At 35.4% G+C, this 18,303-nt stretch overlaps 1 protein-coding gene across 2 annotated transcripts in view; it reads left to right on the forward strand.

The window, feature by feature from the left end:
- Nucleotides 1–17,867, forward strand: part of LOC107660036 (copper-transporting ATPase 2-like) — a 22,684-nt gene extending 4,817 nt beyond the window's left edge. The window contains exons 3-21 of one of the 2 annotated variants that reach the window (XM_016449192.1): nt 1,524–1,733; nt 1,864–2,027; nt 3,013–3,174; nt 3,305–3,381; nt 3,500–3,683; nt 4,388–4,621; nt 5,526–5,617; nt 6,966–7,093; nt 7,519–7,673; nt 9,020–9,154; nt 9,263–9,457; nt 12,113–12,295; nt 12,507–12,732; nt 13,539–13,676; nt 13,921–14,063; nt 14,987–15,190; nt 15,288–15,405; nt 15,502–15,604; nt 16,638–17,867. In XM_016449192.1, the coding sequence (XP_016304678.1) occupies nt 1,524–1,733; nt 1,864–2,027; nt 3,013–3,174; nt 3,305–3,381; nt 3,500–3,683; nt 4,388–4,621; nt 5,526–5,617; nt 6,966–7,093; nt 7,519–7,673; nt 9,020–9,154; nt 9,263–9,457; nt 12,113–12,295; nt 12,507–12,732; nt 13,539–13,676; nt 13,921–14,063; nt 14,987–15,190; nt 15,288–15,405; nt 15,502–15,604; nt 16,638–16,878 (3,092 nt within the window). In that variant the 3' untranslated portion in view covers nt 16,879–17,867. The remainder of the gene's footprint in view (nt 1–1,523; nt 1,734–1,863; nt 2,028–3,012; nt 3,175–3,304; nt 3,382–3,499; nt 3,684–4,387; nt 4,622–5,525; nt 5,618–6,965; nt 7,094–7,518; nt 7,674–9,019; nt 9,155–9,262; nt 9,458–12,112; nt 12,296–12,506; nt 12,733–13,538; nt 13,677–13,920; nt 14,064–14,986; nt 15,191–15,287; nt 15,406–15,501; nt 15,605–16,637) is intronic. The other variant, XM_016449193.1, reaches the window with a different exon arrangement.
- Nucleotides 17,868–18,303: the final 436 nt, after the last annotated feature.

Consider the following 18,303-nt stretch of genomic DNA (forward strand, 5'->3'; position numbering starts at 1 on the left):
TTGGGGGGGCAGGAGTGGGGGTCGTCATGTGACACACAGCAGCCGCAATAGCACTCGTTTTATTTTATTTTTTTCCTTTTTATTCAAAACATTCCCAAACGCATTAACTATATCATGAAATATCTCGATTCTCACTTATGTTAGTTGATCTATAGAGAGCGATGGTCAAAGTAGCCTAATAAGTCTATTAACTATGCATAAAAACCTGTTTACTTAAGTAGGCTGACAGATATGGGTGTCATGCCATAACATAGTTTTAATATGACTGACTTTATATTTAATGTGAATTTAACATTGAAAGTTAATGTGAATAAAAACATTGCAAGTTAGGCTACTCGCTTTCACAACGAAACACATGGCGGCCTAGAGTGAGCGGTGGCGGGCAGGCTTGAGAATGGCGCGGCCGGTGGTCTTGTGGCAACCACATGTGACGACCCCAGGCTGGACTCCGCTTCGTCCACAGTGAAAGCCGATCCGACGATCGACAGAGCGAAGTTGATGTATTTCCTCAGCGACCAGCACAGATCAGCTCCAGGCATGACGAAGCGGATATCGTCCTCCTCACTTATGTTAGTTGATCTATAGAGAGCGATGGTCAAAGTAGCCTAATAAGTCTATTAACTATGCATAAAAACCTGTTTACTTAAGTAGGCTGACAGATATGGGTGTCATGCCATAACATAGTTTTAATATGACTGACTTTATATTTAATGTGAATTTAACATTGAAAGTTAATGTGAATAAAAATATTGTAAATTAGGCTACTTATCATAACACTTTCATACAGAAAGAGAGCAAAGAACATTTACATTAGCCTATCAAAGAACATTTTCACTGACAGCTTAGAGTTCAAGCACTCTAAAAAACTACCATTAAAATCACTGAAGCTGTTTACACTGTGAAATAAATATCTTACTTATTTATACACACATCTGCACTTTGTTGTTTCTAATGAGAGAATTCGCCAGAAAGAGGTATTCGGTCAGCGAGCGAGTGAACAAAACACTGGCATTTTAGCGATGACTCATCGGAACACCTCTGATTGGCCATTGCATTCATAAGCTTAACAGAATCGTGTGTGATTGGTTATAATGCGCAGTACTGTAAAAACGTGTCTGTATCTGGCTCAGCTCCAGCCAGCGAATGCAGATTTGAATTTAGCAGCTGATGATATGACGCGCTGAACGATTTAATCACGCTGGTGTGATTGTATCAAATATACAAAATATTATTCGGCTATTTTTTGTCTTTTGGAAGCTGCATTCAAAATCCACTTGGCTCAAAAATCTGAGGGTAAAGAATATCTCTTTGGATTTGAGACTTTAGTCTTTGCAACTTTACAGATCTTCTTTATGCACCAAGAGCTTGTAACACTTCAAAGAGAAAGGAATTGAAATTGAAAAATTGAAATCGCATCATATGACCCCTTTAAAAATAACTTCATTTATCAGTTATGTTCAGTATAAGCATTGAATGTCTTCCATAATTTTTTCTCTTTTACACATTTTTTCTCTCTTTCAAAGATTCTGGAATTTATGAAGTTTCATCAAGTAGTCAAATGTCAAGTGCTCTGAAACAAAGCCACACATCCAAAACTTTAGCAAGTGAAATTGCCAATGACAACCCCTGTGGCTCAGAGGACAGAGAGACACGCAAATGTTTTGTTCATGTGACAGGGATGACCTGTGCATCCTGTGTGACCAATATTGAGAAAAATCTGTTGAAACACAAAGGTAAAAATGGCATTCAGGATTAAGTACTTTTTAAAACTATTGTTGCTATCAATCATTTTTAATCAAATGTCATATATATAAGACAAGTACAGCCGGGGTTTGATTTTTATGTGTGTTGATATTTGTCTAGGTATTAAATCAGTATTAGTCGCTCTGATGGCTGGGAAGGCAAAGGTGAAGTATGATCCAGGGCTTCTGGACCCACCACAGATCGTCCAGCTCATCTCTCGTTTAGGGTTTGGTGCCTCAGTGATGGAAGAGAGTACAGTCCAGGACGGCGTCTTGGATATTTCTGTGAGTGTCTGGGTGCATTTGTGGGTGATTCTGTAACTACAACCAAAAAAATCGTGTTCTTTTTTAGGTATTTCATTAGGTAATATCAGGGGCGTCATGCACTCATTATTTTTGGTGCCCCCTCACTATGAATGGGCATGACGCCTCTGGGTAATATGTTCTGTTTCTCTTTAGGCATTTTATTAGGAGATATGTTCTTCTTCCCTTTTTGGTATTTATGACTGATATTGGTCATTTTTTTGTAATTAATAACTTATTTAATGTTTTCTCAAACATTTACCAACACATGATTAGTTATTTATTATATATATTGCATTGATTTTTAAATATGACTTTTAATATTATTTTTGAAATATTACATTATTTTAAATTTATTAAGGAAGAGATTTCCCATAAAATATCTTTTTTTTTTTACACTGGTTGTTTGATTTTTTTGATTTAGATTTTTTTTTTTACAATGTGGTGGTAATGATACTTTGTGGCAGTAATGAAGTTGTGATGATATAAATTTAGACAATAAATATTAACATCATCATAACATGTTAATAGTATTCATAATAATATAATTAAACAATAACACAAAAGTTAAAACTAAAGTTTAAGTGTATGGAAGTCTATGTTTTTTTCCCTCCCTTTTATATCTGCCAAATCGCATGACTGATTCTCTTTCACCAGTAACTGTGTTCAACAATTTGCTATTTTTGAAAAGTAAAAAAAAAAAAAAATCACTGCTTGGATTGAAAAGTGCCTGTTTTTAGAGGATACATGATCTCTACATAAGGCAATACATTTTTATATATTGTACAAAAAACTTCACTTTGTCCTCTTTTTTTATATGAACCAGCGGGAAGAGAGATGAAATGGAAATCCTTATAAAAGGCCTAATGTAGAATTCAACAAAAGAATGGTTTGATGTAAACAGTTTATAGGTTCTGAGCTTGTTTCAGTCTTGTGGATTTCAGTCTTGGCACCTGTATTTTATTAGGTCACAGGTATGACATGTGCTTCCTGTGTCCATAACATCGAAAGCAAACTTCTGAGGACAAAAGGAATACTGGAAGCCTCTGTTGCTTTAGCGACAAACAAAGCTCATGTGAAGTTTGACTCGGATTTGGTAGGCTCTAGAGATATCGTCCGAATTATTGAGGTAAAATTATATTTATATTGTTAAGAAGGATGAGGTTTAATTAGGATTTAATGTTAATGTTATTTCATTGTTGTATTGTTGTTATTCTTATTCTCTCATTCCATTTGTCTATTCTCTCTCTATTCTCTAGGGTTTGGGTTTTGGTGTGTCTTTAATAAAAAATGAGGGATTGAACAACACACTGGACCACCAAGAGGAAATTCGGCAGCAAGTATCTTTTTCAAATTTAAGCTCATTTACTTCTGTGTGTGTGTGTGTGTCAGAGAGAGTGTAAGTTTATGTATTGCTATATATACATATATAAGTGTAAACTGTATACCTACAGATGGAAGCATTCGTTTCTGTTCAGCCTGGTGTTTGGGATCCCAGTGATGGGTCTGATGATCTACATGATGGTGATGGACAGTCAACACAAGGAACATGGTGGTTCCATGCCTGTGGACCAGAACATCCTACCTGGTCTCTCCATCATTAACTTGGCCTTCTTCCTGCTCTGCACACCTGTTCAGGTATTTCCACTGCAGGTTATAGATGATCGTTAGGTCTCATTCATTAATAATTGACTCTTTTTATGTGGGCATAGAAGGTTCTTATGCAAAATTTTCAACAGTATTTCTTCTAGACTACAATGTGCATTACAGTATGTGTTTTTTTTTTTATTATTTATTCCTGTGATGGCAAAGCTGAATTTTCAGCATCATTACTCCAGTCTTCAGTGTTATATGATATTTCAGAAATCATTCTAATATGCTGATTTGGTGCTTAAGAAATATTTCTTATTATTATCAATGCTAAAAACAGTTGTGCTGCTTAATCTTTTTGATTCTTTCTTTTTTTCAGGATTCTTTGATGAATAGAAAGTTCAAAAGAAGAGCATTTATTTGAAATAGAATTATAAATGTGCTTTAATACAGCAATTAAATAAACAATAAACACAATATTGGCAGTTTCTTTTCTTTTTTTTTCTTTATACAAAGCTTTGTAGCATATTGGTTGAGGAAATTATTTAATGACTCAATAGTTTAATTCCGGAATGAGTCCGCAATTGATTCAGGTTTAGTGGCCATTACTGATTTTAATATTTACTTTTTATATTAATAATATTTTACTCTGTCACATTTTTGTGATCATGCATAATAGTTTGAATGACAACTGACAAAAACAATAATATAGTATTTCTCTCTTTTTCTGATTCTCCTTTATTCCCATTCAGTTTCTAGGTGGCCGTTACTTCTACATACAAGCATACCGTTCGCTAAGACATGGCGTAGCCAACATGGACGTGCTCATCGTCTTGGCGACCACCATTGCATATGTCTATTCATTCATATTGCTGATTGTAGCTATGATTGAAGGAGCCAAACAGAGTCCCCTGACTTTTTTTGACACTCCTCCAATGCTTTTTGTGTTCATTGCTCTAGGACGCTGGTTGGAGCATGTTGCTAAGGTAAAGAAACATCAAAAAACTCTCAAATATACAGTCAAACATATTTACAATTGAAATATGCAGTCAAATGATCAGTCTCTCTATTATTAGCTTATCAAGACAATGACAAAATGCTGTTTCTGGCCATAGTTAATGTGTTATAATAACTGAGAGGCAGCTTGGGTAATGTTTGAAGCATTTTTTAATAATTAGTTTACATAAAATTAGGAAACATCATGGTGTATGAGCCTAATACCTTAATGGTACAGTAAATATGTATTTTGAGATATTAACCAGGAGTTAGGTTAACCTAATGTAATCTATTATAGATTGGTAATCCTAACGTATTTTGCATCAGTCATATTAATTAAAGTGATTAGAATAAATCCAGTTAATTTAGATGTTACCATAAGAATGAACCACATCCATATTTTAATATCCACTTATCTTGATATTTCCCATACAGTCTAATTTATAGCAAGCTGATAAGGCCATGTATCGCCGCACTAGCCTGCACACTGAGGTTTTTGAGTGCTGTTTATATGCAATTTTTGCTGCCAACATATTCATTCTATCAGAAAATGCTTATTTAATACCAAATAACAATTATGTAATAATTAGTAGCTTATGTAATTATTAGTAGCTAAAGTGCAGTACCTTTTGAAAGGGTACTACCCAATGGCAGCTTTTGTACCATTTTTGTATATATGTCATTTAGGGGGGTGTTTATCTGAAGTAGATTATACCACTATAACAAACCGGCAACAAACAGTGAATTCAAATAATGATGCAGCAGTCATTGTGAACAAAAACAGGTGGTCATATTCCGGACTGTGTCTGTGCGCGTGCCATTTGAGCATCGGTCTTGCCTGGATGAGCAAAACTTGATTTTTTATTTTTTTTTTCTGTTATGTTGTCCTTGCAGAGTAAAACGTCTGAGGCTCTGGCTAAACTCATGTCACTTCAGGCCACAGATGCCACTGTAGTGTCCCTGGGCAGAAACAACACCATCATCAGGTTCACTTCACTCTATACAGAAGTCATTATGTGAGCTGTTAGCTAGAAACTAGCAGTTTGAGTATTTTTCAGGGATGCTCAATAAGCTCATTAGTGAACTAATAATTAGATATTCTTTGACATGATGTTCCATTTTTAACTTCATGATATTTTGATATTAGCCTTCTTATTTATATGTATCAAATGTAGTGTTATCAAAATGAACACCTTGACTCCTGTGACAAGTTTCTTTCTCCAAAACCACATCCTCCAAGGACATGCCAGCAAGCCCGAACACACAAAATGATTGACAGGCAGAGAGCATTTCTGACAAAAATAAGCATTGCTTCTCCGACTCCTTTTTTTCCGTTTACAGATGGCTGTCACAGAGACAGCTATGATTTCCCAGGACACTTATTTCAATGACATCTGCCAGGCAGTAGGGAAATTTTATGTGCAATATTCAAAAAAAAAAAAAAAAAAAATTTCCTTACAGCACCTTTAATTATTATCAAAACAATATTAAGCATTTTAAAACAGATTCAAAATGTATTTTATTTGTAATATAAACATTTACATTTATAAATTGTAAATATAAATTACACTAGTATAACACAAAGTTAAGATTTTTTAATATTTTTGAAAGAAGTCTCTTTTCACCTAGGCTGCATTTATTTGCAAAAATTAGCAAAAAAACAGTAATATTGTGAAATATTATAACAAATTACAATAACTTATACTAATATGCTGATATTTTGCTCAAGAAACTTTCATTTGAATTATTTAGCGATGTTCTTTACTGTCACTTTTGATCAATCAAACGTGTCCTTGCTGAATAAAAATATAATTCAAAAAAAATTCTTACTGAAAACGTTTGAACAGTAGTGCATATTTTATTGATATTTTATTAATTGTTATAAATGACAGAATTTACAGAATTTGAGACTTTTTACTGCACTATATTTTGTAAAGCTGCTTTAAAACAACATCCACAAATAAAACTGACTTGAGTATATGCAATATAATATATATATTATAATAAATACTAGTAATAAATAAATACTACAATAAAATTACTTCATCATTTACAAATATTTATTAAGAGGGCAAAAAGCAACAAAAATACGGAATAAACTGAATTAGTGCAACAGCACTGCTGTTGGTGGTTCATTTGAATAGCTAGCAGTATGAATGGATGTGTACTCTGGAACAGAGTTCGGCTGTCCAAGGAGCAGGATTTAGCGCCCTTGGCATAAATTACATTAGATCTAGTAGAACCTCAGAATACTGAATGGTGTTGATTGATGTGTTTTCTTTGTTGCATGAGACTTATCTAAGACTAATCTGTCAATTTGCTGTCATGTGTCAGAGAAGAGCAGGTTTCTGTGGAGCTGGTGCAGAGAGGCGACGTAGTAAAGGTGGCACCAGGGGGAAAGTTCCCTGTTGACGGGAAGGTCATTGAAGGCACGTCTATGGCAGATGAGTCCCTTATCACTGGTAAGACTCGGTCAGCGGGGGTTTGTGTGGTTTAGGATATTACATTTGTCTACATTTGTAAACAGTGTCATAGTGCATACTTTGTGGGTTTTCCCATTGATTTGCTCTGAAAAGGAGAACATCATGTTGGTTTTCATTTAAAGGTGCAGTGTGCATATTAAGCTGGAATAGCAGAAAGGAGTAAAAATGACAAAAATCACCTTTGTTGAAAAGTTTATTTTTCATATAAAGTGAATGTTTTGTCTGCTCCATTTCAAAGTATGATTTTTGGTTTCTGGCTTCACCTCCTCTTTTGGTTGTTCTGCTTTTTCCTAGTGATCTATCATGTTTATTAGTTACACTGGCATTATATTGGCTCAAAGGTCCAAAGCTGCCTGATAGATACGAATCTGAAATCCTAACTGAAAGTCTATTTGTCATTCCAGGGGAGCCAATGCCGGTCATTAAGAAACCAAGCAGTTGTGTGATTGCAGGCTCTATTAACGCTCATGGAGCTCTGCTAGTGGAAGCCACACATGTAGGGGCAGAGACCACGCTCAGCCAGATAGTCAAGCTAGTGGAAGAGGCCCAGACATCAAAGGTAACTCGTGCACAAACATAAAACACACACATATGAACAAACAAACCTTTTAGAGCTGGGTTTTCCAAACGGGGGTTAGTGAGGGAACTGCAGGGGGTTCGTGGGTTGATGAAAAGCTAATAATTAATTATACTGAATGTAACATTCAAATAAAAAATGTGTCTTCTTTTCAAATTGTGGTTGTCAAATCAAAGGCTGAGATTTAATTAAAGAAGTATATAGTCAGTTTTGCTAAGCGTTTCAGAGTGAAGAGCTGTACTGTGTTCATTTACACACATGCAGCTTATAATGTAAGCAATGCTACACAAACGCATTGCTTCACTTCAAAAGGCCTTTATTAACCCCCCGGAGCCGTGTGGAGCACTTTTTTATGATGGATGGACACACTTTTTGGGCTTCAAAATCTCGCCCACCATTCATTGCCATTATAAAGCTTGGAAGAGCCAGGACATTTTTTTATATAACTGCGATTGTATTTCGTCTGAAAGAAGAAAGTCATATACACCAAGGATGCCTTGAGGGTGAGTCAATCATGGGGTAATTTTCATTTTTGGGTGAACTATCCCTTTAAGAAGAATTTAAGACATAAATATTTGTACTGTAACTTAGTGTTAGTTGGTTCTTGTACTAAAGAGTGAGCTCAGTGTGAAAACCCTTAAAGGAATATTTCACCCAGACATGAAAATTTACTCACCCTCAGGCCATCCAAGATGGAGATGAGGTAGATTATTCTTTATTCATTGGATTAGAGTTGGAGAAATTTAGCATTACATCACTTACAAGTGAAAATCTACGTGTATGTAATAAATCCATCAAGTAACTTTAAACGGTCAGTTCTGGCTAAATACGAGTCCATACAAACATTACAAACACGCAGACATTAAATGATGGACAGGTGGATTATTGTGATGTTTTTATCAGCTATTTGAAACCTAATTTTCTCAGCAAATTTTAATTTTTGGGTAAACTGTTCCTTTAAAATGAAGTATTTCCATTAGCGATAGAGTCTTTGTTCGTTGTGTCTTATGAAATAAATGTCATATTGCAGTTAAAATTGTATATATGACAAAATAATCACAATATATTTTTTTGGACATGCATGCATGCTATAATTATTTGTTATGGGTGCTCGTTTTACATAGCTTATACAATATGCATAGCTATGGCCTTATGTATAATTTTTTGTTTTGGAAATTTGTGAGGACCGAAGAGAAAGAAACATGTAATCAATAACATCTAGTCACATGTGAACTTTGACAACACTAATTTTGTACATATTCATGTTTCTCCTTTAGTTTTTGATTAAAAAAACATGTTGTGATGTTACTGTCCTCTTCTCTTGATAGGCACCGATTCAACAGTTAGCTGACAAACTGAGTGGCTATTTTGTTCCGTTTATAGTGGTGATCTCCGTGCTCACAGTGGTCGCATGGCTCATCGTTGGCTTTCTGGACTTTGATGTCGTGGCAAAGTATTTCCCCGTGAGTTACAGTAATTCATGAACCGTGTGTAAATGCCTTCATTACAGACAGATCTGTGTGTGAGGAAAAAAACAAGAAACATCTCAAACCTTAGTGTGATCTCCACAGGGTTTCAATCAAAACATCCCCCGAACAGAGGTGATCGTTCGCTTTGCCTTCCAGGCCTCCATCACGGTTCTGTCCATTGCGTGCCCCTGCTCTCTAGGTCTGGCAACCCCCACTGCTGTTATGGTGGGCACAGGGGTGGGCGCTCAGAATGGCATTCTCATAAAGGGAGGAGAACCTCTGGAGATGGCCCACAAGGCAATGCTCAACCATAAGTCCTTCTTTTAAGTCTGTATTTATTAGGCTGACATCGCAGTTGCAGTGGTATCTGTAGGAATTTTGCTGGGTATTTATTTATTGTGCATCTACTGTATACACACTACCTGTCAAAGTTTTTTTTTTTTAAGAAATTGATACTTTTATTCAACAAGGATGCATTAAATTGATCAAAAGTTACAGTAAACATTTTTACATTGTTATTAAAAAAAGTTAATTTTCGAATAAATGCTGTTCTATTTATCAGAAGATCCTAGTAAATTTCAGAATGGTTTCCACCAAAAATGTAGTAACTTTTGAAGTGGATAATAAGAATAACTTTTTCTTTGATATCAGCATGCTAGAATGATTTCTGAAGGATCATTTGGTACCGAAGACTGGAGTAATGATGCTGAAAAGCTTAAAATATATTACAATAGAAAAGTAATTTTTTTAATTTAATTTAAATTTAATTTAAAATTATAATTTAATTTAATTTTATTTCACAATATTTCTGTTTTTTTTTGTTATTTTTACTGTTTTGATCATATAAATGCAGCCTTGATGAGCACAGGAGACTTCTTTCAAAAATCTGAAACATTAAAAATCCTTCTTACTACTAAACCACAAACTTTTAACCTGACGTGTCCAGTGTAATTTTAGTATCACTGAGATACTATTATAGTTTTTATTTATTTTTGGAATCAAATTTTATATTTTCTGTTTTAATTTTAATTTTAGTTAATTAGTTTAGTTTTAGTAATTTTGTTGTGTAATTTTGTATTAGTTATTAATATTTTTATACATCAAGTTAATTAAAATAAGAAATTTTGTCTTGGCAAATGACTGAATATAAAAATATTATTTTATTTTATTTCAGTCAACATTTCTAATTTCAAGCAACGAAAATGTTTTTTTATGGTATATAAAAATTCAGCAATATACATTATCTCTACACTGATCATTTATAATACCATGTGTGTGTGTGTAGTATATATATATATATATATATATATATTCTTGTTAATATCAATTTCTTGTTTATTAAATATATTTAATAAAATATAATAATAATATAATATACAGTGTATATATACAGTATATACAGTGGTATGCGAAAGTTTGGGAACCCCTTGCCGAATCTGTGAAAATATGAATAATGTTAACAAAATAAGAGAGGTCATACAAAATGCATGTTATTTTTTATTTAGTACTGTCCTGAATAAGATATTTTACATAAAATATGATTACATTTAGTCCACAAGAAAAAACAATAGCTGAAATTATTAAAATAACCCCATTCAAAAGTTTGGGAACCCTTGGTTCTTAATACTGTGTGTAGTTAACTGGATGATCCACTACTGTTTTTTTTTTTTTTTTTGTGATGGTTGTTCATGAGTCCCTTGTTTGTTCTGAACAGTTTAACTGAGCACTGTTCTTCAGAAAAATCCTCCAGATCCTTCAGTTTTCCAGTATCTTTTGCGTATTTGAACCCTTTCCAGCCGTGACTGTATGATTTTGAGATCCATCTTTTCACACCGAGGACAAAATGTACGGATGATCCACGACAGTTAAACTGAGCACTGCTCTTCAGAAAAATTTGACTTTTGAACAGGATGAAGATGTCCAAATTTTTTTCATTTTGTTGAAATATCAAATATCAATATCATTTTTTTTCCATTTAGTACTGCCCTTCGGAAGCAACAGAAGATACTTGCATGTTTCCTGGAAGACAAATTAAGTACAATTTACCTTGATCTTCAAATTCAAAAGTTTTCACCCCCGGCTCTTAATGCGTCGTGGTTCCTTCTGGAGCATCAGTGAATGTTTGAACCTTTTTTAATGCATCATGTTTCCTTCTGGAGCATCAGTGAATGTTTGAACTTTTGAAACTTTTTGAATTTGAAGATCAAGGTAAATTGTACTTAATTTGTCTTCCAGGAAACATGCAAGTATCTTCTGTTGCTTCCAAAGTGAATCAGTGAATGTTTGAACCTTTTTTAATAGTTCCCCTAGTTTAAAAGTCCCTCAATTGTCCTCAGTGTGAAAAGATGGATCTCAAAATCATACAGTCACTGCTGGAAAGGGTTCAGATATGCAAAAGATGCTGGAAAACTGAAGAATCTGCAGGACCTGGAGGATTTTTTTCTGAAGAACAGTGCTCAGTTTAACTGTTCAGAACAAACAAGGGACTCATGAACAACCATCACAAAAAAACAAACAAAAACAGTCGTGGATCATCCAGGTAACCACACAGTATTAAGAACCAAGGGTTCCCAAACTTTTGAATGGGGTTATTTTAATAATTTCATCCATTTTTTTTTCTTGTGGACTAAATGTAATAATCTTTTATGTAAAATATCTTATTCAGGGCAGTACTAAATAAAAAATAACATGCATTTTGTATGAACTCTCTTATTTTGTTTCACAGATTCTGCAAGGGGTTCCCAAACTTTTGCATGCCACTGTATATATTATTTTATAAAATTCTGTATTCTATTATTTTATGGCCAAAACTGTATATTATCTGTATTCATATACAGAGTGATAGGCTGCAGTCATAAATACAGCTCAGAAATGCTCAAAAATGTTCAGATTCTTTTAGGATTTACTGGATAGTCTGTTAAAATTTGACTCTCTTCCCTGCTGTTCCTGCAGGTTGGGGCTGTTATGTTTGATAAGACGGGCACCATCACTAATGGTGTGCCGCAGGTGACCAGAGTACTGGTCCTTTGGGACCGAGCAAGGCTTCCTCTTCGGAAGGTTCTGGCTGTGGTGGGCACCGCTGAGGCCAGCAGTGAACACCCGCTAGGCATGGCTGTCGCCAAACACTGCAAAGAGGTTTGGGAAAAGTAGCAGACACAACAAACTTTGAAACTTCAGTACAGTTTTGTATGATGCAGCCTCTGGGCATTATGTGCCATTCATACAAATGTCCCTGAGATCCAGGAAAGCCTGTTTCTATCCACTTCTGATTAAACCATCTGTTTTTATAAATAAAACTGCTCTTAGGTGTTAAAGGAGGTTTCTAAATCCGGTTGTTTCTCTGTAGGAGCTGGGAACAGAAACTCTGGGCTACTGCCATGACTTCCAGGCTGTTCCAGGCTGTGGAATCAGCTGTAAAGTCTCCAACATTGAGGATCTGCTGCAGGACAGCCCAAAGACACAAGAAACAAACACATCCGCAGCAAAGCAAACACCACTTCTTGTCACCCTCCAAGGAGCCACCACAGATGAGAGCAGCCTGGTGGCAGACACAGAGACAAATTCAGGGTCAGGTAAGGTAAATGTGTTTTTGCTGCCTCCTAGTGTGCGTTTTGTTTATTACTTGATGTATTTTCATAGCCTTTTCTAATGTTTGGTAGCATTTGATTTTTTCACATATTTTATATAAAAGTAATAATTCCATAAATTAATATTGGTTTGTATGCTACTAAGACTGTATTTATGTGATGAAAAATACAATAAAAAAAGTGATATTATAAAATATTATTACAATTTAAAATATTAAAATATTAGTTTTCTATTTTAATACATGTTAAAATGTAATTTATTCCTGTGATGGTAAAACTGAATTTTCAGCAGCCATTATTCCAGGCTTCAGTGTCACATGATCCTTCAGAAACCTGATTAGAGCAATGATGCTGAAAATTCAGCTTTGCATTACAGGAATAAATTACATTTTAAAATATATTAAAACTGAAAACATTTCTTTTAAATTGTAATAATATTTCACAATATTACAATTTATACTGTATTTTTGGTCAAATAAATGCAGCTTTGGTGAGCATAAGAGACTTCTTTCAAAAACTTTTACAACTTTTGACTGGTAATATATGTAATATTAACATAACAGAGTTTATGTAGTTTTAAAGCATAAAGCTTTATGTTGTGAATGTTAGAGAAGATCTACAGGCATGTTTTCTTAATTTATTTCAAAAGAGCAAGGAAAATATTTTTTTCCATTATATGTCCCCTTTATTTATTTTCATGTGAATGTGTCTCAAATTTCCTTGAATGAATTAAACTCTTTATGTATGAAGACAGATTTACAGTACAGATATATGTATATGGGTTTTTCCAGATAGCCCTTCGTACTCTGTTTTGATCGGGAATAGACAGTGGATGATGAGGAACGGTTTGGAGGTCACAGCTGATGTGGATGATGCCATGAGCAGCCATGAGACTAAAGGACAGACGGCCATACTTGTGGCCATCGATAGTACATTATGTTTTGTCTAAAAGGCTATATATCAAAAGTGTATCTAACTGTGTATCTAACTTTAAAAAGGTAGTATCATGCATTTGTCCCCTGAGGTCCACATACATTATAATGTTAGTATAATGTCATATTTTAGTTTTGTTATTATTAGTCAAACTTTTGATTATTTCAAGCTTTTTGTTTCAAAAGATCAAGATCACTATTTATCTTCCCAGTTCTCTGTCTCTCTGTCTCTCAGGTGCAGGTGTGCCGTGTGCTATGTTAGCTGTAGCAGACACAGTGAAGGAAGAGTCGGCTCTAGCTGTTCACACCCTGAGCAGTATGGGAATAGAGGTCTTCATGATCACTGGAGACAACAGACGCACAGCCCGGGCCATCGCCACACAGGTGCATATACATACATGCACATTTGCATTTTTCCTAGTACCAAAATGCATCTTGCAAAATGCATCATATAATAACACAAAATAATGGCAAATATCACATGCTAGATTTCAACTTAAGTGAAGTGAAGTGAAAGTGACTTGTGGCCAAGTATGGTGACCCATACTCAGAATTAGTGCTCTGCATTTATCTCCACTTGCAGTCTTTTTTCTTTTTTATCTTATTTTATTTATTTTTTATTTATTTTAATTGAATCTCTCAACATTTTACAACAGTAGCCAGGTTAAAACATAACTAATATGTACAGACAAGCAGGTGAGCCCAGAAAGTGAAAGTGACATGTGGCCAAGTATGGTGAATTATACTCGGAATTAGTGCTCTGCATTTATCCAAAGTGCACACACACAGCAGTGAACACACACACACACACACACACACACACACACACACACACACACACCGTGAGCACACACCCGGAGCAGTGGACAGCCATTTTTTTGTTGCGGCGCCCGGGGAGCAGTTGGGGGTTCGGTGCCTTGCTCAAGGGCACCTCAGTCGTGGTATTGAAGGTGGGAGAGAGCACTGTACATTCACAGTATGCTTATTCCCCCATAAGCAGCACAGTGCAGAATATTAAAGTATGTTCATTAAGGTGCTGTCATTTTAAAGGTTTAGTTCGTGGGTGAAATCCAGTCATTCTAGTAGGTATCTGTGAACTTTCACATGAAGGCAAAAAATTTCCCAAAACAGATTTCTCTCGTGTTCAAGTTGGTCAGACCTGCTTGGTTTGAAACTAACTTCTCTATGAACAAAATTTCACTCATGGAAAAGCCACATTTCTGACATCCAATTTGCATTTTGTGCTTTTGTATTCGCGCTTAACGTCCGTTAGTATTTAAATCTGGGTACACTGTTTCTTCATACAGGTGGGCATCAGCAAGGTGTTTGCGGAAGTCTTGCCCTCCCATAAAGTGGCGAAAGTCCAGGAATTGCAGGAACAAGGCCTGAAAGTTGCGATGGTGGGCGATGGGGTCAATGATTCGCCTGCTCTTGCCCATGCTGATCTGGGCATAGCCATAGGAACGGGCACGGATGTTGCCATTGAAGCAGCAGATATTGTCCTAATACGGGTGAGTCAATTTATTTATCAGGAAACAAAGGTGAGATTCTATAAAATAACAGAAATTAAAATGTTCAGCTCTTCATTATGTGTTTTTGTTGATGTAGAATGATTTGATGGATGTGGTGGCCAGTATCGAGCTGTCTAAAAAGACAGTGCAGAGAATCCGGATAAACTTTGTGTTTGCTCTCATTTATAACTTGCTTGGCATCCCTATCGCAGCAGGTAAACAGAAGCAACCATACTGTTTTTACATTAGCAAGTACTGTGTGCATTCTGTAATAGATGGATGTGGTTTATTGGTTTGAGTCTGATTTTCAGGTGTGTTCATGCCGGTTGGGCTGGTTCTGCAGCCGTGGATGGGCTCTGCTGCGATGGCAGCTTCATCTGTCTCTGTTGTGCTCTCCTCTCTGCTGCTGCGACTGTGAGTGCACACTACCCTACACTGAGATGAAGTCTTCGCATTCTACCTGCATGCATCACTGAACACTTTATAGCCCTGTTCCAAATCCAAGAGAATTGCCCATTTAGGCCTTTTAGACATCATAGAAGTCCTTACACAATGGCGGTTTCAAACAGCGGGAAGGAAATAATACTTCCTTACAAGCTGCACTAAATATAAATGTTCTGTTAGGTCACCTAAAATGTGCTTAATGTAATAACATCTAAATTAACATCTGTTTTTATTCAAAATTATTATTTAATATGACTTCTTTATGAGTTGTGATTTTTTTGGCATGAGTTGTTAGCTTAGCAGCATGCTAACACAAGTCTTTTTTTCACCTTATATTTAATATAAAAGCGAGCACAGCCATTTTAAACTTGAATATGTGTTACACCATTGTAATAGAAGATAGTTCATCTGCAGTGCACAATCCAATAAATATATAGTAATGGACACACAATCAGTCAAGATAGATTACATGAGTTGTTAGCTTAGCAACATGTTAACACTGACTTTTTCCACCTTCTTTTTAATGTAAAAGTGAGTGCAGAGTGTTCAAGACTTCAAGTGTCCACTGCTTAGTTATTTTAGCTTGTTGTGCTGGTTGATGTTGCAAACTGGTATTTATCACATTTTAATTTAGTAGTCACACACTGGGCTGTAACACTGTTACAACAGTTTTACTGTTTACGCGTCATTATTCTTCTAGTTATTTACTTATAGTGGCTAATGAATCATAGGGCCTAAGTCTTGCACGTTCACAGGGAATAGCTTACTTCCCAATTAAAAAAAGTGGATTGGAAACAACTGTGCACGTCACATGATTAAACCTAATTCAAATACTGTAACTTATGATGCTCCATTTTGGTTAGGAATGGAGTATCATAAGTTACAGTTAGGTCTTGGAGGGTGGTTGCCCATGTTGTGCTTAGAAGGTTTTGAAACAGAGTTCTTCATCTTTCTTAGCCTTCCCATGACACTCTAAAAATATATTTCTCTGTCTCTCTCTTAGCTACAAGAAGACATCAGTAGTAGAGTATGAGTCCAGAGCTCAGAGTCATAGGCTCAGTCTGAGTCCGTCTCAGGTCAGCACCTATGTAGGACTCGAAACTCGTCGCTGCAGCCCTCATTCATTCCACCGGGGCTTGGACAGACACAGACGGAGCGGTTCAGGCTTCTCCTCCCTGAAATTAAACTCCTCCCACCCCTCCACCACACAACCATACAGCACCTCAGGAAGGAACATTGTGTAAAGCAACTAGCCATGAGCAGACTTGATGACAGTTGACTGGAAATGTTTTTATCATGAAACGACGACTCTGAGGAATTGTACAATTTTTATATAATTTTACACATAGATTTTTAGCTATTGCTGTTATAATAGAAAACCATGGCATCAAGAATTTTGCTCGAGGGGTAAAGATTTCCTAACGCAGATTCAAGGAAAAGGTTTAAGATGGTCATGTTGATTCACTGTGATTTTCTCAACCACCAATTTGATCATTTTACCAAATGTTGTCTGCTGTATTTTAATCAGGGTTTAGCAACATAAACATTCTTTGTTTATTGCAACGGAGGATGGCAATGTACATGATGATCATGCATGTAAAACCAGTTTAATTTTGTACTAAAAGGGTCATGAAAATTTACTTATTGCTTGTTTTCTTTAAGAGACGCTTACATTTTTTTTCCAATGGCAGAATCTAGAAGAATCAGTGTCCAATAATGAATGCAGTAAGCACCCAAATATTGGTAAAATTGGGCAACAATCTCTTAACAGAATAGTATTACTGGATCAGATTATTTGACATTGCTCTCTTTTGGTTTGGAAAATTAATGGATGGATGGATGGATCTCTTTGTACAGTACAAGGTTGATTTGGCGTTTCTTGGCCAACAGGTGTCAGCAGTTGAACAGTTGCAAAAGATATGGCTTGATTGTAACTAATGCCACTGGTAAAACAATACGATAAGTAGGGTTGGTAGAACTTAATTGATTTGACTTTGATCCGACATTAGATTCATAGTGGATTATTTTGCAGTTATCTTAAATTGCTTCCAGATTACACGTTTAAGGATAAAAGAAGTGTCAGAATAAATGCAGAGGCACCTTTACAGGGACACTTTTATTTTAGAAAAAGTGGATATGTTTATTAAATATACAGTTAGCAATGTAAATGAGCCTGTCCATGAGTTTTCAGATAAAAAAATAAAGTGCATGGTCCCAACATGGCCTTATCATATGTGCAATATGTAATTTGTGTTACATCATTACAATATAGGACAGATTTAATCCCCATCCTGTTTCATTCATCCATCAGCAGTACAATCGAATGGCTAAATATACAGTAATACAGCACACAATCACTCAAGATGGTTGTCAAAAGTAGCTACTACTTGTAAAAGTGAAAGTTAACATTTTTGTCCCAGTGATATTATGGGGTTACAGTATGCTTGGGTGACTGGTTTATGCATGTTTCTCAAATTTAGCCAGTTTTTTGCTTATTTTGAGTATTTTGCTTAGCTCCCCATGTTAAAGAGGTCATCATGAGCAATTCAATGTTCATTATTTTTTTTTAAATAAAATGTTAATTGTACTATGAAAACACTGTAACTTCCAGAAATATTTAATTAAGGGTAAAAGAAAGATTGGAAAATAGTCACAAACTAAATTTTGGT

This window comes from Sinocyclocheilus anshuiensis, unplaced genomic scaffold, assembly GCF_001515605.1.
Source record: "Sinocyclocheilus anshuiensis isolate Anshui unplaced genomic scaffold, SAMN03320099.WGS_v1.1 scaffold55, whole genome shotgun sequence".
Taxonomy (NCBI): domain Eukaryota; kingdom Metazoa; phylum Chordata; class Actinopteri; order Cypriniformes; family Cyprinidae; genus Sinocyclocheilus; species Sinocyclocheilus anshuiensis.